This window comes from Ranitomeya imitator, chromosome 2 (assembly GCF_032444005.1).
Source record: "Ranitomeya imitator isolate aRanImi1 chromosome 2, aRanImi1.pri, whole genome shotgun sequence".
In the NCBI taxonomy this organism is placed as follows: domain Eukaryota; kingdom Metazoa; phylum Chordata; class Amphibia; order Anura; family Dendrobatidae; genus Ranitomeya; species Ranitomeya imitator.
This window is the reverse complement of record NC_091283.1, coordinates 722554299-722581286: the sequence shown is the minus strand read 5'-3', so window position 1 is coordinate 722581286 and position 26988 is coordinate 722554299. Positions and strand designations below refer to the sequence as shown.

General features: G+C 41.5%; 1 protein-coding gene across 1 annotated transcript in view; it reads left to right on the top strand.

Moving 5' to 3' along the window:
- The window catches only part of LDB3 (LIM domain binding 3), a 332032-nt gene that overhangs the window by 275145 nt on the left and 29899 nt on the right, over positions 1 to 26988 (top strand). Inside the window, exons 11-12 of the mRNA XM_069753186.1 lie at positions 16615 to 16936; positions 17307 to 17487. Coding sequence (XP_069609287.1) covers positions 16615 to 16936; positions 17307 to 17487 — 503 coding nt within the window. The remainder of the gene's footprint in view (positions 1 to 16614; positions 16937 to 17306; positions 17488 to 26988) is intronic.

Below are 26988 nucleotides of genomic sequence, written 5' to 3'. Positions count from 1 at the left end.
TTTTAGCTCGAGGTGATAGGAGGTGAAAAGAGCTTAGATATGCAGTTTGAAGGACAGGGCAGATTCAAGGGTTACTCCGAGGCAGCGGACATCCGATACGGGGGAAAGCGTGATATCGTTAATTGCGATAGATAGATCAGGTAAGGAAGATCTATGAGATGGAGGAAAGATGATGAGTTCAGATTTGTCCACATTGAGTTTGAGGAAGCGAGAGGAGAAGAAGGAGGATATGGCTGATAGACACTCTGGGATTCTTGGCAGCAGAGAGGTGACATCTGGGCCAGAGAGGGTAGATCTGAGTGTCATCAGCATAAAGGTGGTACTGGAATGCATGGGACTTTATGAGTTGTCCCAGGCCAAGTGTATAGATTGAGAGGAGTAGGGGTCCTAGAACAGAGCCTTGGGGGACTCAAACAGAGAGAGGGTGGGATGAGGAGGTAGTGTGGGAGGGGGAGAGGCTGAATATGTGGTTGGAAAGGTATGAGGAGATCCAGGGTAGGACTAGGTCTTTTATGCCAAAGGAGGAGAGGGTCTGTAGTAGGAGGCAGTGGTCTATATCTTTAGATAGATATACAATATTTATTTTATAGCAAAATGCTAATACTCTCCGAAATTATATGGGCTCAGTAAAAGAGAAAATAATGGATTAAAGGGGTTTTCCTATTTGTTAATGCTATGGTGTCTCTTCCATAACAAAAAGATAGGTGGCGGTCCAAACTATGGAATTTATACCGATCACTAGAATGAAACAGACAAGGGCCCTTTCGGCTTTTTCATGCATAGTGACTCTCAAGTAAGAATGTGTTTTAAAACAATTTGTACAACTGTCTTCCTCGGTCAGGTCTATGTTTTCTCACGCAATCTCACACCAAAGTCATAACCTCCTTAGAGTATATGGCATCATGTTCACACACAGACCCTCTATAGTATTATGCCGTTCCACACATTTTCTTATCCAAGAAGTATCATTTCTCCTTGCGGAGATCAACATGCTAAGCATGCCAAGATGAGGAGACTTAAAGCCGCAATGCTTCTCTAGGTAATATGCTAATTATGCAAATTGTCTCTTCAGATAGGAAGAGAGCTAGAACTCTAGTGCCATCTATTGGAAGGTAGAAATCCTACAAGTCAATATTGACCCTTTAACGAGCCTTGTCACATGACTTAGGATAATAGCTACACCAGAATCTCAATTTGCAGACACTGTTAGTTTGTTGTTGTGAGTAGTGATTACTGGAGAGAGAGACTGGAGGAGATGTGAGAGAATGGGGTCAGTAATGCATGTAGTCGGACCAGAAGAAGAGAGGAGCCTGGAGACTTCTTCTACTGTGATGGGATCAAATGTGGAGAGTGAGCCAGGGGAAATGCAGAGAGGGATGGGAGTAACAGCACTTGGTGGTTAGGAGCGTATTTCCTGACAGATGTGATCTATTTTGTCTATAAAGTGTGAGGCCAGGTCATCAGCACAAATGTCTGTGTTAGGGGCTTGTGCTTTTGGCCTGAGGAGGGAGTGAAAGGTGTCAAAAAGTTTCTTGGGGTTGTTGGATAATTAGGAGATTAGGGTGGTGTAGTGGGTCTGTTTGGAGAGGTGGAGGGCAGAGTTATAGGTTCTTAACATAAATTTGAAGTGGATGAAGTCTTCTGGTGTGCGAGTTTTCTTCCATAAGCGTTCAGCACTCCTAGAGCATAGCTGGAGAAATCGAGTTTGCGATGTGAGCCAGGGCTGTTTCACTCTGTGTTTGGAGGTTCTGAGGTGAGGGGCGCTACTTGGTCCAGGGTGCTTCTGAGAGTGTCATTGTAGTGGTGTACAGCCAGATCAGGACAGGAAAAAGAGGAGATTGGGGACAGTGATGAGTGTGGGGAGTCTGAAAGTGAGTGAGGCTTAATGGCTTGCAGATTTCTGAATGTATGGTAGGTAGGAGAGTGCTGGGGTGGGCGAGGAAGCATGAAGGAGAGAATGTTGTGGTCAGAGAGGGGAAGCGGTGAGTTATTTAGGTAGGAGATTGAACAGAGCCGCGGACAAAGACCAGGTCAAGGGAGTTACCGTCCTTGTGTGTCTCAGAGGTTGAGAACTGTGAGAGGCTAGGGGAAGTAGTTAGTGATAGAAGCTGTGACGCAGATGTGAAAATGGGGCTGTTAATGGGGACGTTTAAGTATCCCAGGATAAGAGTTGGTATTTCTGAGGATATGAACTGCGGCAGCCAGGCTGAGAAATGGTCAAGGAACTGGGTGGGTGAGCCTGGGGGCCGATATATGACTGCTATACTGAGGGAGAAGGGATGAAAGAGCCTGATGGTGTGGACCTCAAAAGAAGGGAATGAGAGTGATGGAACTGGGGGAATGACCTGGAAAGTGTATTGTGAGGACAGGAGTATGCCGACTCCGCCACCAGGTCTGTTTGTGGGTCTCGGGGAATGGGAGAATTGTAAGCCACTATGGGAAATGGCAGTAGGGGAGACAGTGTCAGAATCCTGGATCCAGGTTTCAGTGAGGGCCAACAGATTCAGAGAGTTGTTCAGAAAGTAGTTGTGCAGGAAAGGAAGCTTGTTACATACAGACTGTGGATTCCAGAGGGCACAATTAAAAGAAGAAGATGAGGGAGTGCAAGTAATATTAATAAGATTAGCATGGTTTTGATATGAGGTAGAGTAGAGGTTGAGGTGGGGGGATGGTGGACCGGGGTTGAAGAGGTCCCCCGAAATCAGTAGGAGTAGGAAGATAAAGAGCAAGTAGTTTTTGTAATTGTAAGAAGTTTTTTGTGCAATGTGTTTGGGCAAGATGGGCTGAGGTTTATCAGGAAGGTGAGAAGTGCATTGGAGCTGTACATGGGAAAGGGAAGTATAGAGGGGCTGATGTGTATGAGTCGTGATGGATGGGGTATGGGGTGGTGAACATGGATGGCAATGGAACATAGGAGGATAGAAATAAAGCACGTGGATAGAAGTATGGGTTACCTGACTCCTGCCCTGAACTAACTGCCATGGAATAACTGCTTTTCTTAATTCTTAGCTTCTGTAATGCTTTGCTTATAGTATGCTTAAGGGCTACCATTATGCTACTTCTTCTTCTGTCTACTCCACCCAGTCTAGTCTAGTTCACAATTCTTCTATCTGGCAATACCCTGGGCAAACACATCACATTCCTGATATTTATCATCCCTCAGGGATGTTCTTCAACCTTAGGATATGATTCATCTAAAGCCAGCCTCATTGCTTCCTACTATAAGGATCATTCACTCTCGAGTGAGTGACTCCTTTTCAAAATTCTGCACAGGACTCCCAATCTAAGCATCCCGACCTCTGATTCAGCATGACATAAGGATTATTCGCGATTCAAGTGAGCTTAAATTTTTTACCCATTTATCCTCCTACTCCCCACTTCATAAGTTCATGATAAAAGACCCAATAATCACACCACACTTAATTGGATTAATTGGCCACAGTAGCCTTTTATTAACATTTAATAAAAAAAAAAAGTTTAAACAAAAACCTCCTAGAAGGGGTGGTCCTCAAAGCCCCAAAAACTATAAACCGCAGGTTTGCTAATTCTACCTTGGCCCCAAGTCAAGCCTTACCTCTGGCCGCTTTGCACCAGCTCAGAGGCACCTATTAATCAACATGGCCAATATCCAAAGCCATTAACCACGGGTCCCCTTTAATCTCTTCCGTGGGATTACATAAATACCTGTCCACTTGAATCTACCCAGGGGGGTCCAGAACCTCTTGAGATCCCCACTCACCGATCCACCATTAACCAACTCCACCAACTTCGAGGACTTCCCTCCGATGCCACAAACATAAGTGTTTTAACCCCTCAAACATTAATGTCCATCCAAATCTTCAGACCCTTCTCAATACCTTCCTGTTTATGCCTAACACCATATGCCCATCCCTACAGCGTTCAAATGAATTCCATCCCTCCTCCAAAACTCCCATTCACCAGACTCCAATTCCACATATCACACCACCATCGCACCATTCCTAACCATAAAGCGAGACACCACCCTATTCAGTTTAATTCTTATTTTATTCACCCCCCTCAATAGACCGGGCTTCTCACTATACCTTCCTGGGAATGATATCGAACCAAAATGCCAGAACCCTAGAGAACATTACCCAAAGCTGTAATATATCAAACTTGATATCTTTAATCAACTCCCTACAAGGCCTCTTACCTAAATCATTCACCTCCAACCAAATGTATTACCAGCACATCCGGAGCTCGGTCTAGATGAACAAAATGGTGAAACTCCAGGAGTAATTGCTTCCAGACCATCCCCCGCTTTCCGATCCAATGTAAAATTGCCACATCCCTTGAAAAACCCATCTGCCAACCATCGGGACGATCTGCCACCCTCAACGCCGCCCAGAACTCAAACGAATGTCCCATAATCCACACAAGCATCTGGCCATTTTCTGAAAAAAAAAAAAAGAACAAGCACATTTTGACCCTATAAAATCACTCTTGCCTCAAACTTTATACCAACGCTGGGTGAACATAAGACGAAAACCTTGCAGACTCCCAACGCCCAATTCTCGTCACCACTTCTTCCCACAAACCCATCCTAGCCACCACTGTAGCCGCCCCAATCCAAAATAAATGCCCACAGTATTCCTTTGAAGAAATGCCTCCTAGTTCCAAATAATGCTTAAATATAGTCACGAAGTGAAAGCGCGATAAGAAGGAACCATCCATATGAACCAACAACGGGGTATTCAAAACACCACCCCAAATCACAAAACCACTTATACAGCCCACTGAACATAATGGGGAACCACTAACCTCAATCAATACCACCCTGCATCCTTTCCCACCAACACCTGACTTTGAAGAACGAATAAACACCACAACTCTATCACTGTAAACGTCCCCATCCTCCCTCAACAATCCTCCTTTTTTAATTTTAGAGGAGCTAACAAACTCACCCAGACGAATAGCTCCAAAGAAAGCTAACAAAAATGCCAACTTAAAAAGGTCTATTTCCCATTGCGACGAACACACGTCAAGTAACTGTCTACCTATAATCAGCAACAATTCATAAGAAACCAGACGCCTCCCATCCGCTACCATCCAACGCTTTTTCCAACCTTTCAATGCTTGAAGAACCAAAAAAGGACTTTGCTTTGTCTTTAAGACATCTTACCTTAAAACCGAAGGCCAGCCCAACCATAAATTTTTTCAATTTTGCCACTGACCAATCAGTTTCCCAATAATGCCCCACCAGCAATAGTAACCTACTCTCTTCCTCCAATTCCTCCTTAGCGAGGCCCTCCAATGCTCCAATCCCAGCCATAATGCACACATATCCTATCCGATAATGACCTGGAAAATAGACCCCTTACTGCCCGTAAGGAAGGTTCCACAACTCTGCCAGACACATCAGGCCTGTTATATTTTCCTGAGGCGCCAGATCCCGAAAACGATCCCACTATAAATGAGAGATAGCATCAGCAAGGGATTAGTCAAGCCTGATCTGACCTCCGCCACTATCCAAAAATTAAATTTCAGGTCAAGCAGGACCAAATGCTGTAAAACTTTAACCACTGATGATGCTGGTGACGATAATGAATTTATCGCCACGGCTGCCCCTTGGACCATTCTGTCACCACCTAGTGGCGCCTGCGCTGCCGCACTATAGCGTTATGCCATGTGTGCACCCTATCTTCCCTCTCCAGCACCCCATGGTATTGGAGGCATGATACAGCGCTGTGGCAGCATTACATAAAACACTGGACATAACTGCGGATCAATCCCGTCATTCACTGAAAAACCCTTAGGAAAGGATAGGTGATGGATTAACCTAAATTTATTCAGCTCCTTGTTTTGAATCACACCAAGTGGTGAAACCCTCAAATTACTGAAGGGAGCTACAACAAAAAGTCCCGCCATCCTACCCAATGCCACCATTTTTTCCAATTTTTCAGTAACCACATTGACTTTAAATTCTTAGTGGACAACCAAATCTTTGTATCAACAAAAAGGATTCCGTATTTATCCCTAAAACCATTCCTTAACAAACTGACTGCTGCCGTATCAGGAGACTTATTTAGAAAGTACTCCATCTCGTCCAGACGCAATGGCGTCACCCCTTTTTTCAGTATTATCACCTACCCTCTGTCTGCCACCCTTAAAACACTTTGTAGCCCTGTGAGTGCCCCCACATGCTGAGCATTCATGCTTGATTTTACACTTGTTCCCAAACTTGCATGTCCCCTCATTGAATGAGAAACACAGCCCTCACTGCATTGCCACCGAGTGTCAAACTGTCCCAAACTCCCGGTGCCCCATGGAAATAACTGACTACCTTAACTCAACCTAGTAGGGGCCGTCACCTGCAACCATAAGGCTGTTTGTCATACCGCAGCCATCCCTGACTGCCTATAAGCCTCCCCAATCGGGTCCATTTTATGCAGTCCAAAGCACTAATGGCTATTGAACGCAGGTGATTCCACATAATCATAATAATCTTTATTTTTATATAGCGCTAACATATTCTGCAGCGCTTTACAGTTTTTGCTCACATTATCATCACTGTCCCCGATGGGGCTCACAATGTAAATTCCCTATTAGTATGTCTTTGGAATGTGGGAGGAAACCGGAGTACCTGGAGGAAACCCACGCAAACACTGGGAGAACATATAAACTCCTTGCAGATGGGATTTGAAGCCAGGACTCCAGCACTGCAAGGCTGCAGTGCTAACCATTGAGCCACCGTACTGCCAACCGCAAGATAAATAGACCTGCTGCAATCTGGAAAGACGCGCCGCATGTCCGTCTTCGTAATTGAGCCGCGGGCATTTCTGGACACATAGTGGGCATGGGATTTCTTGAAATCCCATCCACTATGCTGTAACATCTGGATGCTGCACAAATGTGCAGCATCCAACTCGCAGCATTTACTGACCGTGTGTACCTACCCTAATGAGAAGTGAAGCCTTCAAAAGAGTGCACTGTCAGGGCACATTGTAAGGAAAGAACACAGTGAGCAGAGACCAGCCTGCGTCTCTAAACTGACATTAGTTTCATGAGCGGTATTGGTCTCTGCTCATTCATTCTCTAATTAGAGAAAACAAAGCGTCATCACAGCGGAAATAGCTGAAAATAAATAAAATAAAGCTGTTCAAATAGAGAGGGAAGGGTAGAGACTTTTTAATTAAACCATATTAGAAAAATTATTATATTATTAAAATAAATAAAGAGAAATTTAGGATGAAAATCAATATTCGTTTCGGACCACTAGTACTGTATTCCTGTTCAGTAATGCAGAGAATTATGTCCATTGTTCACCTTTTCCAACTTCTGGAACTAATATGTAATAGATACAGGAAATACTTACAGATGTTTTCTGTGTCTTTAATTTTAATGATATTAAAGTATAAGGCTGCCGTCACACTATCAGTATTTGGTCAGTATTTTACATCAGTATTTGTAAGCCAAAACCAGGAGTGGAACAAATAGAGGGAAAGTATAATAGAAACATATGCACCACTTCTGCATTTATCACCCACTCCTGGTTTTGGCTACAAATACTGATGTAAAATACTGACCACATACTGCTAGTGTGACGGCAGCCTTAATAGTCTGTCTGGCTGCCAATAGCCCTACTGATGGGCTGATGGAAGGTGTAAAGACACTACAAATAACCCAGCTCTGTGCATTGTGTAGTGATCTTGAATGGTACTGGGAGCTCTCTCTATTTTGCTTACATGCTTGCAATGCTATTTTTGGCCACTACACAATCTAAGGAAGCATATTACCAGTGAGCTGTGGAATCGTCAATTAGCTGATTGATAAGGGTTAAAATTAAAACCCAGGAAGACCTCTTTAAGGCCGGAGTCACACTAGACCGTAATACGGATCAGTGCAATGCGATAAAAAAATCGCATAGCACTCGGCCCAATATTAATCTATGGGGCAGCTCCTATTATCCGTTGTTTTCTCGGCCGTAGTCAGGATCCGAGTGAAATCGCAGCATGCTGCGATTGTCAGCGTATCTCCACCGAGAATCGCCAATGCAAGTCTATGGGTGCGAGAAAAAAATGGATTACACACGGACCATCAGTGTAACTTGCGAGAAATACGCACCGATGTTCTATAGAAAAGCCGGTAATTCAGTGCGGGTGTACAGTAAAATCACACAGGTTAGAATAGAACAGATAAAATTAATGTATCCATCTAGTATAGGTATATATATATATATGTCAGTGAGACACATATACAGTGGGGCAAAAAAGTATTTAGTCAGTCAGCAATAGTGCAAGTTCCACCACTTAAAAAGATGAGAGGCGTCTGTAATTTACATCATAGGTAGACCTCAACTATGGGAGACAAACTGAGAAAAAAAAAATCCAGAAAATCACATTGTCTGTTTTTTTAACATTTTATTTGCATATTATGGTGGAAAATAAGAATTTGGTCAGAAACAAAATTTCATCTCAATACTTTGTAATATATCCTTTGTTGGCAATGACAGAGGTCAAACTTTTTCTGTAAGTCTTCACAAGGTTGCCACACACTGTTGTTGGTATGTTGGCCCATTCCTCCATGCAGATCTCCTCTAGAGCAGTGATGTTTTTGGCTTTTCGCTTGGCAACACGGACTTTCAACTCCCTCCAAAGGTTTTCTATAGGGTTGAGATCTGGAGACTGGCTAGGCCACTCCAGGACCTTGAAGTGCTTCTTACGAAGCCACTCCTTCGTTGCCCTGGCGGTGTGCTTTGGATCATTGTCATGTTGAAAGACCCAGCCACGTTTCATCTTCAATGCCCTTGCTGATGGAAGGAGGTTTGCACTCAAAATCTCACGATACATGGCCCCATTCATTCTTTCATGTACCCGGATCAGTCGTCCTGGCCCCTTTGCAGAGAAACAGCCCCAAAGCATGATGTTTCCACCACCATGCTTTACAGTAGGTATGGTGTTTGATGGATGCAACTCAGTATTCTTTTTCCTCCAAACACGACAAGTTGTGTTTCTACCAAACAGTTCCAGTTTGGTTTCATCAGACCATAGGACATTCTCCCAAAACTCCTCTGGATCATCCAAATGCTCTCTAGCAAACTTCAGACGGGCCCGGACATGTACTGGCTTAAGCAGTGGGACACGTCTGGCACTGCAGGATCTGAGTCCATGGTGGCGTAGTGTGTTACTTATGGTAGGCCTTGTTACATTGGTCCCAGCTCTCTGCAGTTCATTCACTAGGTCCCCCCGCGTGGTTCTGGGATTTTTGCTCACCGTTCTTGTGATCATTCTGACCCCACGGGGTGGGATTTTGCGTGGAGCCCCAGATCGAGGGAGATTATCAGTGGTCTTGTATGTCTTCCATTTTCTAATTATTGCTCCCACTGTTGATTTCTTCACTCCAAGCTGGTTGGCTATTGCAGATTCAGTCTTCCCAGCCTGGTGCAGGGCTACAATTTTGTTTCTGGTGTCCTTTGACAGCTCTTTGGTCTTCACCATAGTGGAGTTTGGAGTCAGACTGTTTGAGGGTGTGCACAGGAGTCTTTTTATACTGATAACAAGTTTAAACAGGTGCCATTACTACAGGTAATGAGTGGAGGAAAGAGGAGACTCTTAAAGAAGAAGTTACAGGTCTGTGAGAGCCAGAAATCTTGATTGTTTGTTTCTGACCAAATACTTATTTTCCACCATAATATGCAAATAATATGTTAAAAAAACAGACAATGTGATTTTCTGGATTTCTTTTTCTCAGTTTGTGTCCCATAGTTGAGGTCTACCTATGATGTAAATTACAGACGCCTCTCATCTTTTTAAGTGGTGGAACTTGCACTATTGCTGACTGACTAAATACTTTTTTGCCCCACTGTATATACATATATTTATATTTCATAAAGCGCTAGATAGCAGAAGAGCCGGTAATTCAATTGCCGGCTTTTGCTATCTCCTTCCCAAACCCGACAGGATATGAGACATGGTTAAACACACACAAAATTTCAGCTCACCCTTTTTGAGTAATCTCCATGGGATTTGTTCAGTCCGAGCACGGAAAGAGCTTCTGCCAAGGCTCTCTGGAAACGATGAGAATGAAAGAGGAATCCAGCTCAGGAAAGTATATAAAATCAAAAGTTTTTATTCCAAAATATTTTAAAAAAGAGGAAACACTGCATGTCAAAAATCAGCAATATCCAATGAACGGAAGGACGACCATGATACAGCTGAACGCGTTTCGAACACTAGGTGTTCTTAGTCCACAGCAAGTGATCCAAGTGAAAACTTCACATATAAAAGCATCCATCACAGGTGAAATGAATACATGACATAATTGAAAAGACACACCTACTGCAATACAAAAAAATGGTATATGTGATACAAAAAAAAAACAAAAAAAACACACCATTCTTTTTTTTTTTTTTCCTTTTCCCTTTGCAAAAAAGAAATAATTAATTACGTTACATGCAATCAAAATGACAAAATGAAACAAAATATATAAACTAATATAAATATAATATGTTTGAAATGAGAAAACATTTGATTTAATAATGCAACATAATTTCTTTTTTAAGATTTAAACCTGTAGGAGTACGTGTGTCAAGTAAATAAATCCAGAATGCCTCTTTGTCTCGCAGTTTTTTCTCTCTATCTCCTCCTCGTATATCCCTATGTACTTGTTCAATGGCATATACTCTTAGATATGTGGTCTGTCTGTTATGTGTATTAATAAAATGATTTGAAACATTAGAGATGTGACGTAAAGTAGGCTGAACAATGTCATTGAGATGCTCCCGAAATCTTTCTTTTAATTTTCTGATGGTGGAACCAACATACAACAAATTGCAGTATGTGCATTCAATAATATAGACCACATGATCAGAGTTACAATTCATGAAATTCCTCATGGAGAAAATCCTCGAGTCATTAGAACCGCAAAATGTTGATTTTTTTTACATATGTGCATGTTTTGCAAGGATATGTGCCACATTTAAAAAAGCCCTTTGTAGGTAACCAATTTGAAGAATTTGCATATTTTTTGGAATGCACAAAATTCGGAGAAAGAATGTTACCTAAAGTTGGAGCACATCTAGATACAATACGAACCCCATTTTGAAGAATTGTGTCCATAATGTGATCATCACGTAAAATGTTAAGATTTTTTGACACAATATTAGAGATAGACTTAAAATGTGTGCTATACGTAAGCACTAGTACTGGTTTGTCCAGAACATTACGATTTGGATTTGATGATGTATGATTTGAGTGAGGGGACTGAATAAGATCTAGATGTGCTCCAACTTTAGGTAACATTCTTTCTCCGAATTTTGTGCATTCCAAAAAATATGCAAATTCTTCAAATTGGTTACCTACAAAGGGCTTTTTTAAATGTGGCACATATCCTTGCAAAACATGCACATATGTAAAAAAAACATCAACATTTTGCGGTTCTAATGACTCAAGGATTTTCTCCATGAGGAATTTCATGAATTGTAACTCTGATCATGTGGTCTATATTATTGAATGCACATACTGCAATTTGTTGTATGTTGGTTCCACCATCAGAAAATTAAAAGAAAGATTTCGGGAGCATCTCAATGACATTGTTCAGCCTACTTTACGTCACATCTCTAATGTTTCAAATCATTTTATTAATACACATAACAGACAGACCACATATCTAAGAGTATATGTCATTGAACAAGTACATAGGGATATACGAGGAGGAGATAGAGAGAAAAAACTGCGAGACAAAGAGGCATTCTGGATTTATTTACTTGACACACGTACTCCTACAGGTTTAAATCTTAAAAAAGAAATTATGTTGCATTATTAAATCAAATGTTTTCTCATTTCAAACATATTATATTTATATTAGTTTATATATTTTGTTTCATTTTGTCATTTTGATTGCATGTAACGTAATTAATTATTTCTTTTTTGCAAAGGGAAAAGGAAAAAAAAAATGGTGTTTTTTTTTTGTTTTTTTTTGTATCACATATACCATTTTTTTGTATTGCAGTAGGTGTGTCTTTTCAATTATGTCATGTATTCATTTCACCTGTGATGGATGCTTTTATATGTGAAGTTTTCACTTGGATCACTTGCTGTGGACTAAGAACACCTAGTGTTCGAAACGCGTTCAGCTGTATCATGGTCGTCCTTCCGTTCATTGGATATTGCTGATTTTTGACATGCAGTGTTTCCTCTTTTTTAAAATATTTTGGAATAAAAACTTTTGATTTTATATACTTTCCTGAGCTGGATTCCTCTTTCATTCTCATGAGACATGGTTACATACAGTAAACCATTTCAAATCCCTTATTTTTTTTTACATATCCCTCACTACTAATGTGTGCAAAATTTGGGGGCTCTAGCTCTTAAAATAAAGGATTAAATCACGGAAAAAAACTGGTGTGGGCTCCCGCGCAATTTTCTCCGCTAGAGTGGGAAAACCAGTGACTGAGGGCAGATATTAATAGCCTGGAGAGGGTCCATGGTTATTGTCCCCCCTGGCTAAAAACATCTGCCCCCAGCCACCCCAGAAAAGGCACATCTGGAAGATGCGCCTATTCTGGCACTTGGCCACTCTCTTCCCACTCCCGTGTAGCGGTGGGATATGGGGTAATAAAGGGTTAATGTCACCTTGCTATTGTAAGGTGATATTAAGGCAGGTTAATAATGGAGAGGTGTCAATAAGACACCTATCCATTATTAATCCTATGTTCATAAAGGGTTAAATATATGAAATATATGAAATATAAATATATGTAAATATATGTGTGTCTCACTGCTATATATATATATATATATATATATATATATATATATATATAGCAGTGAGACACATACAGTGGGGCAAAAAAGTATTTAGTCAGTCAGCAATAGTGCAAGTTCCACCACTTAAAAAGAAGAGAGGCGTCTGTAATTTACATCATAGGTAGACCTCAACTATGGGAGACAAACTGAGAAAAAAAAATCCAGAAAATCACATTGTCTGTTTTTTTAACAATTTATTTGCATATAATGGTGGAAAATAAGTATTTGGTCAGAAACAAAATTTCATCTCAATACTTTGTAATATATCCTTTGTTGGCAATGACAGAGGTCAAACGTTTTCTGTAAGTCTTCACAAGGTTGCCACACACTGTTGTTGGTATGTTGGCCCATTCCTCCATGCAGATCTCCTCTAGAGCAGTGATGTTTTTGGCTTTTCGCTTGGCAACACGGACTTTCAACTCCCTCCAAAGGTTTTCTATAGGGTTGAGATCTGGAGACTGGCTAGGCCACTCCAGGACCTTGAAATGCTTCTTACGAAGCCACTCCTTCGTTGCCCTGGTGGTGTGCTTTGGATCATTGTCATGTTGAAAGACCCAGCCACGTTTCATCTTCAATGCCCTTGCTGATGGAAGGAGGTTTGCACTCAAAATCTCACGATACATGGCCCCATTCATTCTTTCATGTACCCGGATCAGTCGTCCTGGCCCCTTTGCAGAGAAACAGCCCCAAAGCATGATGTTTCCACCACCATGCTTTACAGTAGGTATGGTGTTTGATGGATGCAACTCAGTATTCTTTTTCCTCCAAACACGACAAGTTGTGTTTCTACCAAACAGTTCCAGTTTGGTTTCATCAGACCATAGGACATTCTCCCAAAACTCCTCTGGATCATCCAAATGCTCTCTAGCAAACTTCAGACGGGCCCGGACATGTACTGACTTAAGCAGTGGTACACGTCTGGCACTGCAGGATCTGAGTCCATGGTGGCGTAGTGTGTTACTTATGGTAGGCCTTCTTACATTGGTCCGAGCTCTCTGCAGTTCATTCACTAGGTCCCCCCGCATGGTTCTGGGATTTTTGCTCACCGTTCTTGTGATCATTCTGACCCCACGGGTGGGATTTTGCGTGGAGCCCCAGATCGAGGGAGATTATCAGTGGTCTTGTATGTCTTCCATTTTCTAATTATTGCTCCCACTGTTGATTTCTTCACTCCAAGCTGGTTGGCTATTGCAGATTCAGTCTTCCCAGCCTGGTGCAGGGCTACAATTTTGTTTCTGGTGTCCTTTGACAGCTCTTTAGTCTTCACCATAGTGGAGTTTGGAGTCAGACTGTTTGAGGGTGTGCACAGGTGTCTTTTTATACTGATAACAAGTTTAAACAGGTGCCATTACTACAGGTAATGAGTGGAGGAAAGAGGAGACTCTTAAAGAAGAAGTTACAGGTCTGTGAGAGCCAGAAATCTTGATTGTTTGTTTCTGACCAAATACTTATTTTCCACCATAATATGCAAATAAATTGTTAAAAAAACAGACAATGTGATTTTCTGGATTTTTTTTTCTCAGTTTGTCTCCCATAGTTGAGGTCTACCTATGATGTAAATTACAGACGCCTCTCATCTTTTTAAGTGGTGGAACTTGCACTATTGCTGACTGACTAAATACTTTTTTGCCCCACTGTATATATACATATATTTATGTTTCATATTTTATTTAACTATATATATATATATACATATATATATATATATATATATATATAGACTGTATATATGTTTTACGAATATTTGAGGCCATGGATCCATTCTATGTCCATTTTGCAAGCCGGATGACACACGGATAATTTTTGGAGAAAAAAATCGCATCCTCTCATTGAATACGGACCACTGTTCAGGAAATTTTCTGCGTATCTCGGCCATCAAAAACGGACCGTATTTTTATACGTTGTGTGTGACTCTGGCCTAACAGGTATTCTCACAAAAGACAACCCCTAGCAGCTGAAGGCTGAGGTTCCATCTCTCTACACTGTAGACCAAATGCTGAAGGCATTGCAAGAAAACATGACCAGCCAAATGCATAGCTCTCAAAGGGGCCTCTTGTCTAGAGAATTCCCTTTGTGATATCAATATGCCCTAGCAAAATTAAGAAAAAACTCTTTGATTATATTGAACCTTACATAGAAAATTTTAAAAAAAAAGTCAATTTGTTTAGTATTTTCTATGAGGCATTTTATAATTAAGCAGCTCCATTTCATGAGTTTTGAGTATCAATTAGCATTCCCTTACTGCAAAATCATATACCTATAACTAGATGAACTGTGCAGTTTGTTGTGACAGTAACATGGGATAATAGTCAGAGAACATGTCTGGGCACCAGTGTATTCTCCATGTTCTATACGTGTTGCCTCTTTTTGCTTTTAATTTAGAGATATGCCACAACATGCTGAGACCTTCATCTAAAGAATATGACTATGATGTAAAATGTATATTTCTAAACTTGCAATTGGATGATTCATCCAGTACAAGTAGAAGTGATATGGGATAAATCTTGTTACTATAGTGACTATAGTGAAAATACTATGAGAAGAGTATTGTTATGTCAGTAGTGGAGCTCTCCTGGAATACATCATCCGAATATATGTGAATATACAACACCTAAAATAACAATGCACCATTTTTATGCAACATCTAAGGGTATGTTTCCACTGTCAGTATTCGCTGCAGCCACAGCATCCAATCTGCAGCGGCCAGATATTACAGCATAGTGGATGGGATTTTATCCCTCCGGCAACCCTGTGTAAATGGACATGCAGCGCGTCTTTCTAGACCTCAGCATGCCAATTTATCTTGTGGAGACGCTCAGTCTCCGCAAGGAAAATATCACAGACCAATGTATAGCAGGCGGTGATTCCGCATGGCTCAATGAACACATGCGGAATCACCGCGTGTACAAAAGCCGGCTGCGTCCAAAGCGCTGCCGATACAGATCTTGGAAACATACTCTTAGTTGTGTAACTTGCTGCGTATTCGCCTTGGCTTTGACTTTTTACATTAGGGGGAAGGGTTACTGGATTGGAAGAAAAACAGGCAGAGTGCTCATAGGACAAATCAACAATGTTTACAGAGCCAGGTAGAGAGACTTGGTGGAATGTCGCTCACTAGAGATGGGAGAATCGAATTGCAGCACTCTGGTTGTTCAACCAGCTCAGTAATCTGTGACCACTAGCATCTGACGAATCTCCTCATTTCCGGGCATTCTTGGTTCCTCCTTTATTAGCTGGGGCTGGCATGATCATTGCAGCGTCAAACAAGATCATCCAAGAATGCCTAGAGGTAAGGAGATTCATAAGTCTCCAATCCAGTTGTGGTTACTGACCTGATCGATAGACCAGAGTCTTGCTAATCGATTCCATCATCTCTATCGCTCACCTATTGTGGTTGTATATTGGACACAACAACCAACTGTGCTGCTTAGTGCAATCATTCAGGGTGCTGCTGTTGCCTTTCCTACATCATTGGTGACTCAGAATGACCACCTAATGACAAAAGATATGTATAGGTAAAAGGTTGGACTGATGCAAGTCATATCTTTCACTTTTTTGCATTGCAAATAGCGAAATTCACAAAAAACACAAAATTAATTATGGTAATTCACTACAGATTCCATATCAGCAGCATAGGTAATTTTAATTGCACCTTTTCTCTGCAGAGAGTGTATGAGAATTTATAAAATGGGTACTATAATATGCAATGGATTATCCACCCAAATAAAAAGTAAAATATTCAGATTTTCTATAAGGGTAACACAGTAAACAATTATGTGTGATATTCAGGATTCACGTAGTGGCATGCACCCCTTGAATTACTCCTTAATGTTATGACATGTTTCAGGTCCTTCTCCAGGCTTTGCTCCATCACCTGCCCCTACTTACTCAGCACCTCCTCAGCCAGAGCCAGCCAATCGCCCTCCATGGATTACTGATGAAACCTTTTCTCAAAAATTTGCACCTGGAAAAACTACGTCCACAGTTTCTAAACAGATTCTTCCAAAAGCAGCACCTCCTCCACCACCTCCAATAACTACGCCAAGCTATCCCCCTCAGCCTGCTAGTCAGCCACCTACACAAGCACCAAGAGGTACGATTCAGCGGGCTGAACGATTTCCAGCAAGCAGCCGAACCCCCCTTTGTGGACATTGCAACAGCATCATTAGGTAAGCAGATCAAGTAGATTGGAGAGAAACATATATCTAATCCTAGCTATCCACATTGACCATGCCAAGGGTTAGTTGGGGAAGCATGTTCAAGATTCAAGTCAAAACCTGTTTTAAGGAGAGGTTGTCCTTTTAGGCTGTGTTCAGATCATGCATTTGTTATTTTTTTTGCTGTGAAAACATGGTCACATCATGGTGATTTTACCGCTTTTCTGAAAAATCAAGGCAAAAAAAGCTTTGGAAAAAACCTAATACTTTTGTAGACATCAAAAGTGCACTGTCCAAACAAGGATTTCTGAGATGTAGCAATGTTTGCAGTGATTTTATATAAAATGGGTTAACAAACTTTTTGTATCCATTTACTATACAGGGGTCCATTTTTAGTGGCCATGGGTAGATCATGGCATCCAGAAGAATTTAACTGTGCCTACTGCAAGACTTCCCTAGCTGATGTGAGCTTTGTTGAGGAGCAGAAGAGTGTCTACTGTGAACGATGCTATGAGCAGTTCTTTGCCCCAACCTGCGCTCGCTGCAACACTAAAATTATGGGGGTAAGTCCTGAACAAAATTGAAAGCGGTTACCCTAAATATAAGAAGTATTACATATCTGTTATCTATTTTAGCTGATAATTTGGTTCTGATTTTGAGTGAATGTTTAATTTACTACATTCTACTTATTGCTTCCATATATGTCAAGTTATGTTGATGTATTGGTAGCTCTAGGATTGAAGCTAAATTTACCACGAATAGGAATGTGAGAGTACCAACACAAACATAGACTACAATTGCTTTTTTATTTTGCGCACTCATATAGCACTATCACATTCTGCAGAGCTTTACAGACATCATCATTACTGTCTCCATTGGGGCTCACAATCTACATCCTCTATCAGTATATCTAATATATAAAGCTGAATGTGTGTGTGTGTGTGTGTCTGTGTGTGTATGTATGTGTGTATGCCCGGGATTGGCATCTGCACGTCACAGCTACAGCCACAACATTTTGCACAGTCACACGTCTGGACCCCGAGAGCGTCATAGGCTATGTTGTGAGGCGAAATTTATAACCCTGCGCATTCCAATTCACCAAACAATTTTGCCCCTATCTACATAATGGGGAAAAAGTGAAAGGAAAAGTGTTGGAGGCAAACTGACAGCTGCCAGATGTGAAGAAGGGGGACTTAAAGAATGAGAGCGATGGCGCCAAAGAGTATATACCATACAGTTGCTAAGGTGGGGCCCCAACATGGGATACTCACCGTACACGGGGATATGAAAACACACACAAAATGCCCCACACACTACCACGCGTTTGAACACATAAACCACCCTCAGCACACATTTCAACACACATACACCAACCTCGCCACATAAAAGTCGAAACACAAAAATCGACACTCAAAACTCGCCAAGCGCAAAATTCACCACATGTAAAACTAGGCTCACGCAAAACTAGGCTCACGCAAAACTCGCCACACATGCAAAACTCACCTCATGGAAAACTCGAAACACGCAAAACTTGCACACGTGGAAAAATTGCCACATGCACAAAAGTTGCAACACATGCAAAAGTTGCCTCACACAAAACTTGCACATACTCAAAACGCACCACACATAAAGCTCGCCACGCGCAAAACTCGCCATGCGCAACACTTGCTGCACACAACTTGCTACACTAACCTGTCACATGCAACTCGACACATAAAAGTTGCTACACGCATGTCACCACACGCAACTCAACACACACAACTTGACACATGAAACTCGCCCTAAAACACACACAAGTCTGGTATTATCCTTCAAAAATATAAATCTGATTAATAAGCAGACAAACTACAAGAGCAACAAATGTACCATATAGGAAATATGGCAGCTGTCAGTCACATGACCTGTCTATTATGTGTATGTGTGAGCTAATATATACTGCCAGGGGGGAGGGCTTCCTGTTGGCTGGGGATTTATCAGGCTGCCAATTTAGCTTACAAATACTGAGGTAAAAATATTGACCAAATAACGTGTGAACGAGGTTTAATACAGGAGGAGATGACACACAGATATATACTATATACAGGAGGAGATGACATACGGGTATATACTATATACAGGGGAGATGACACACAGGTATATACTATATACATGAGGAGATGACTTACAGGTATATACTATATACAGGAGGAAATGACATACAGGTATATACTATATAAAAGAGAACATGACATACAGCAGGTATATACTATATACAGGGGAGATGACATACAGGTATCTATATATATAAATGTCTAAGGGTTTTTCCGTCTGTCTGTCTGTCTGTCTTTCTGTCTGTCTGTCTGTCTGTCCTGGAAATCCCGGCTCTCTGATTGGTCGAGGCCGCCAGGCCTCGACCAATCAGAGACCGTCACAGCATCGACGTAGAAATCCCGCGTCTCTGATTGGTCGAGGCCACCACTTCTGTATTGATCAGTCCTCCTGACACTTCTGTATTGATCAGTCCTCCTGACACTTCTATATTGATCAGTCCTCCTGATACCTCTATATTGATCAGTCCTCCTGACACTTCTATATTGATCAGTCCTCCTGACACTTCTATATTGATCAGTCCTCCTGACACTTCTATATTGATCAGTCCTCCTGATACCTCTATATTGATCAGTCCTCCTGACACTTCTATATTGATCAGTCCTCCTGACACTTCTATATTGATCAGTCCTCCTGACACTTCTATATTGATCAGTCCTCCTGATACCTCTATATTGATCAGTCCTCCTGACACCTCTATATTGATCAGTCCTCCTGACACCTCTATATTGATCAGTCCTCCTGACACTTCTATATTGATCAGTCCTCCTGATATCTCTATATTGATCAGTCCTCCTGACATTCTATATTGATCAGTCCTCCTGACACTTCTATATTGATCAGTCCTCCTGATACCTCTATATTGATCAGTCCTCCTGACACTTCTATATTGATCAGTCCTCCTGACACTTCTATATTGATCAGTCCTCCTGACACTTCTATATTGATCAGTCCTCCTGACACTTCAATATTGATCAGTCCTCCTGACACTTCTATATTGATCAGTCCTCCTGACACTTCTATATTGATCAGTCCTCCTGACACTTCAATATTGATCAGTCCTCCTGACACTTCTATATTGATCGGTCCTCCTGACACTTCTATATTGATCAGTCCTCCTGACACTTCTATATTGATCAGTCCTCCTGACACTTCTATATTGATCAGTCCTCCTGATAACTCTATATTGATCAGTCCTCCTGACACTTCTATATTGATCAGTCCTCCTGACACTTCTATATCGATCAGTCCTCCTGACACTTCTATATTGATCAGTCCTCCTGATACCTCTATATTGATCAGTCCTCCTGACAGTCCTCCTGACACTTCTATATTGATCAGTCCTCCTGACACTTCAATATTGATCAGTCCTCCTGACACTTCTATATTGATCAGTCCTCCTGACACTTCTATATTGATCAGTCCTCCTGACACTTCTATATTGATCAGTCCTCCTGACACTTCTATATTGATCAGTCCTCCTGACACTTCAATATTGATCAGTCCTCCTGACACTTCTATATTGATCTGTCCTCCTGACACTTCAATATTGATCAGTCCTCCTGACATTTCTATATTGATCAGTCCTCCTGACACTTCTATATTGATCAGTCCTCCTGACACTTCTATATTGATCAGTCCTCCTGATACCTCTATATTGATCAGTCCTCCTGACACTTCTATATTGATCAGTCCTCCTGATACCTCTATATTGATCAGTCCTCCTGACATTCTATATTGATCAGTCCTCCTGATACCTCTATATTGATCAGTCCTCCTGACACTTCTATATTGATCAGTCCTCCTGACACTTCTGTATTGATCAGTCCTCCTGACACTTCAATATTGATCAGTCCTCCTGACACTTCTATATTGATCAGTCGTCCTGACACTTCTATATTGATCAGTCCTCCTGACACTTCTATATTGATCAGTCCTCCTGACACTTCTATATTGATCAGTCCTCCTGATACCTCTATATTGATCAGTCCTCCTGACACTTCTATATTGATCAGTCCTCCTGATACCTCTATATTGATCAGTCCTCCTGACATTCTATATTGATCAGTCCTCCTGACACTTCTATATTGATCAGTCCTCCTGATACCTCTATATTGATCAGTCCTCCTGACACTTCTATATTGATCAGTCCTCCTGACACTTCTATATTGATCAGTCCTCCTGATACCTCTATATTGATCAGTCCTCCTGACACTTCTATATTGATCAGTCCTCCTGACACTTCTATATTGATCAGTCCTCCTGACACTTCTATATTGATCAGTCCTCCTGATACCTCTATATTGATCAGTCCTCCTGACAGTCCTCCTGACACTTCTATATTGATCAGTCCTCCTGACACTTCAATATTGATCAGTCCTCCTGACACTTCTATATTGATCAGTCCTCCTGACACTTCTATATTGATCAGTCCTCCTGACACTTCTACATTGATCAGTCCTCCTGACACTTCAATATTGATCAGTCCTCCTGACACTTCTATATTCATCAGTCCTCCTGACACTTCTATATTGATCTGTCCTCCTGACACTTCAATATTGATCAGTCCTTCTGACACTTCTATATTGATCAGTCCTCCTGACACTTCTATATTGATCAGTCCTCCTGACACTTCTATATTGATCAGTCCTCCTGATACCTCTATATTGATCAGTCCTCCTGACACTTTTATATTGATCAGTCCTCCTGATACCTCTATATTGATCAGTCCTCCTGACATTCTATATTGATCAGTCCTCCTGACACTTCTATATTGATCAGTCCTCCTGATACCTCTATATTGATCAGTCCTCCTGACACTTCTATATTGATCAGTCCTCCTGACACTTCTATATTGATCAGTCCTCCTGACACTTCTATATTGATCAGTCCTCCTGACACTTCTATATTGATCAGTCCTCCTGATACCTCTATATTGATCAGTCCTCCTGAGACTTCTATATTGATCAGTCCTCCTGATACCTCTATATTGATCAGTCCTCCTGACAGTCCTCCTGACACTTCTATATTGATCAGTCCTCCTGACACTTCAATATTGATCAGTCCTCCTGACACTTCTATATTGATCAGTCCTCCTGACACTTCTATATTGATCAGTCCTCCTGACACTTCTATATTGATCAGTCCTCCTGACACTTCAATATTGATCAGTCCTCCTGACACTTCTATATTGATCAGTCCTCCTGACACTTCTATATTGATCAGTCCTCCTGACACCTCTATATTGATCAGTCCCCCTGACACTTCTATATTGATCATTCCTCCTGACACTTCTATATTGATCAGTCCTCCTGACACTTCTATATTGATCAGTCTTCCTGACACTTCTATATTGACTAAGGGTTTTTCCATCTGTCTGTCTGTCTGTCTTTCTGTCTGTCTGTCCTGGAAATCCCACGTCTCTGATTGGTCAAGGCCGCCAGGCCTTGACCAATCAGCGACGGGCACAGCATCAACGTAGAAATCCCGCGTCTCTGATTGACACTTCTATATTGATCAGTCCTCCTGACACTTCTGTATTGATCAGTCCTCCTGACACTTCTATATTGATCAGTCCTCCTGACACTTCTATATTGATCAGTCTTCCTGACACTTCTATATTGACTAAGGGTTTTTCCATCTGTCTGTCTGTCTGTCTTTCTGTCTGTCTGTCCTGGAAATCCCACGTCTCTGATTGGTCAAGGCCGCCAGGCCTTGACCAATCAGCGACGGGCACAGCATCAACGTAGAAATCCCGCGTCTCTGATTGACACTTCTATATTGATCAGTCCTCCTGACACTTCTGTATTGATCAGTCCTCCTGACACTTCTATATTGATCAGTCCTCCTGATACCTCTATATTGATCAGTCCTCCTGACACTTCTTTATTGATCAGTCCTCCTGACACTTCTATATTGATCAGTCCTCCTGACACTTCTATATTGATCAGTCCTCCTGATACCTCTATATTGATCAGTCCTCCTGACATTCTATATTGATCAGTCCTCGTGACACCTCTATATTGATCAGTCCTCCTGACACTTCTGTATTGATCAGTCCTCCTGACACTTCTATATTGATCATTCCTCCTGACACTTCTGTATTGATCAGTCCTCCTGACACTTCTATATTGATCAGTCCTCCTGACACTTCTATATTGATCAGTCCTCCTGACACTTCTATATTGATCAGTCCTCCTGATACCTCTATATTGATAAATCCTCCTGACACTTCTATATTGATCAGTCCTCCTGACACTTCTATATTGATCATTCCTCCTGACACTTCTGTATTGATCATTCCTCCTGACACTTCTGTATTGATCATTCCTCCTGACATTTCTATATTGATCAGTCCTCCTGATACCTCTATATTGATCAGTCCTCCTGACACTTCTATATTGATCAGTCCTCCTGACACCTCTATATTGATCAGTCCTCCTGACACTTCTATATTGATCAGTCCTCCTGACACCTCTATATTGATCAGTCCTCCTGACACTTCTATATTGATCAGTCTTCCTGACACTTCTATATTGATCAGTCCTCCTGACACTTCTATATTGATCAGTCCTCCTGACACTTCTATATTGATCAGTCCTCCTGACACCTCTATATTGATCAGTCCTCCTGACACTTCTATATTGATCAGTCCTCCTGACACTTCTATATTGATCAGTCCTCCTGACACTTCTATATTGATCAGTCCTCCTGACACTTCTATATTGATCAGTCCTCCTGACACTTCTATATTGATCAGTCCTCCTGACACCTCTATATTGATCAGTCCTCCTGACACTTCTATATTGATCAGTCCTCCTGACACTTCTATATTGATCAGTCCTCCTGATACCTCTATATTGATCAGTCCTCCTGACACTTCTATATTGATCAGTCCTCCTGATACCTCTATATTGATCAGTCCTCCTGACACTTCTATATTGATCAGTCCTCCTGACACTTCTGTATTGATCAGTCCTCCTGACACTTCAATATTGATCAGTCCTCCTGACACTTCTATATTGATCAGTCCTCCTGACACTTCTATATTGATCAGTCCTCCTGACACTTCTATATTGATCAGTCCTCCTGACACTTCTATATTGATCAGTCCTCCTGATACCTCTATATTGATCAGTCCTCCTGACACTTCTATATTGATCAGTCCTCCTGATACCTCTATATTGATCAGTCCTCCTGACATTCTATATTGATCAGTCCTCCTGACACTTCTATATTGATCAGTCCTCCTGATACCTCTATATTGATCAGTCCTCCTGACACTTCTATATTGATCAGTCCTCCTGACACTTCTATATTGATCAGTCCTCCTGATACCTCTATATTGATCAGTCCTCCTGACACTTCTATATTGATCAGTCCTCCTGACACTTCTATATTGATCAGTCCTCCTGACACTTCTATATTGATCAGTCCTCCTGATACCTCTATATTGATCAGTCCTCCTGACAGTCCTCCTGACACTTCTATATTGATCAGTCCTCCTGATACCTCTATATTGATCAGTCCTCCTGACACTTCTATATTGATCAGTCCTCCTGACACTTCTATATTGATCAGTCCTCCTGATACCTCTATATTGATCAGTCCTCCTGACACTTCTATATTGATCAGTCCTCCTGACACTTCTATATTGATCATTCCTCCTGACACTTCTATATTGATCAGTCCTCCTGATACCTCTATATTGATTAGTCCTCCTGACACTTCTATATTGATCAGTCCTCCTGATACCTCTATATTGATCAGTCCTCCTGACAGTCCTCCTGACACTTCTATATTGATCAGTCCTCCTGACACTTCAATATTGATCAGTCCTCCTGACACTTCTATATTGATCAGTCCTCCTGACACTTCTATATTGATCAGTCCTCCTGACACTTCTATATTGATCAGTCCTCCTGACACTTCAATATTGATCAGTCCTCCTGACACTTCTATATTGATCAGTCCTCCTGACACTTCTATATTGATCAGTCCTCCTGACACCTCTATATTGATCAGTCCTCCTGACACTTCTATATTGATCATTCCTCCTGACACTTCTATATTGATCAGTCCTCCTGACACTTCTATATTGATCAGTCTTCCTGACACTTCTATATTGACTAAGGGTTTTTCCATCTGTCTGTCTGTCTGTCTTTCTGTCTGTCTGTCCTGGAAATCCCACGTCTCTGATTGGTCAAGGCCGCCAGGCCTCGACCAATCAGCGATGGGCACAGCATCAACGTAGAAATCCCGCGTCTCTATTGACACTTCTATATTGATCAGTCCTCCTGACACTTCTGTATTGATCAGTCCTCCTGACACTTCTATATTGATCAGTCCTCCTGATACCTCTATATTGATCAGTCCTCCTGACACTTCTTTATTGATCAGTCCTCCTGACACTTCTATATTGATCAGTCCTCCTGACACTTCTATATTGATCAGTCCTCCTGATACCTCTATATTGATCAGTCCTCCTGACACTTCTATATTGATCAGTCCTCGTGACACCTCTATATTGATCAGTCCTCCTGACACTTCTGTATTGATCAGTCCTCCTGACACTTCTATATTGATCATTCCTCCTGACACTTCTGTATTGATCAGTCCTCCTGACACTTCTATATTGATCAGTCCTCCTGACACTTCTATATTGATCAGTCCTCCTGACACTTCTATATTGATCAGTCCTCCTGATACCTCTATATTGATCAGTCTTCCTGACATTCTATATTGATCAGTCCTCCTGACACCTCTATATTGATAAATCCTCCTGACACTTCTATATTGATCAGTCCTCCTGACACTTCTATATTGATCATTCCTCCTGACACTTCTGTATTGATCATTCCTCCTGACACTTCTGTATTGATCATTCCTCCTGACATTTCTATATTGATCAGTCCTCCTGATACCTCTATATTGATCAGTCCTCCTGACACTTCTATATTGATCAGTCCTCCTGACACCTCTATATTGATCAGTCCTCCTGACACTTCTATATTGATCAGTCCTCCTGACACCTCTATATTGATCAGTCCTCCTGACACTTCTATATTGATCAGTCTTCCTGACACTTCTATATTGATCAGTCCTCCTGACACTTCTATATTGATCAGTCCTCCTGACACTTCTATATTGATCAGTCCTCCTGACACCTCTATATTGATCAGTCCTCCTGACACTTCTATATTGATCAGTCCTCCTGACACTTCTATATTGATCAGTCCTCCTGACACTTCTATATTGATCAGTCCTCCTGACACTTCTATATTGATCAGTCCTCCTGACACTTCTATATTGATCAGTCCTCCTGACACCTCTATATTGATCAGTCCTCCTGACACTTCTATATTGATCAGTCCTCCTGACACTTCTATATTGATCAGTCCTCCTGATACCTCTATATTGATCAGTCCTCCTGACACTTCTATATTGATCAGTCCTCCTGACATTCTATATTGATCACTCCTCCTGACACTTCTATATTGATCAGTCCTCCTGACACTTCTATATTGATCAGTCCTCCTCGACCAATCAGCGACGGGCACAGCGACGATGATGTCATAAAGGACGTAGAAATCCCACGTTTCTGATTCAGCGACTGGCACAGTATCAACGTAGATGTCATAATGGTTGCCATGGCGACGATGATTTCATAAAGGTTGCTTCGACCAATCAGGGACGGGAACAGTCTGACGCGAATTCTGGAATCATCATTGTCCATATACTACGGGGACATGCATATTCTAGAATACCCGATGCGTTAGAATCGGGCCACAATCTAGTATACTATATATAGGAGGAGATGACATACAGGTATATATTATATTCAGAAGAGATGACATACAGGTATATACTATATACAGGAGATGACACATAGGTATATACAATATACAGAAGGTGATGACATACAGCAGGTATATACTATATACAGGGGAGATGACACACAGGTATACACTATATAC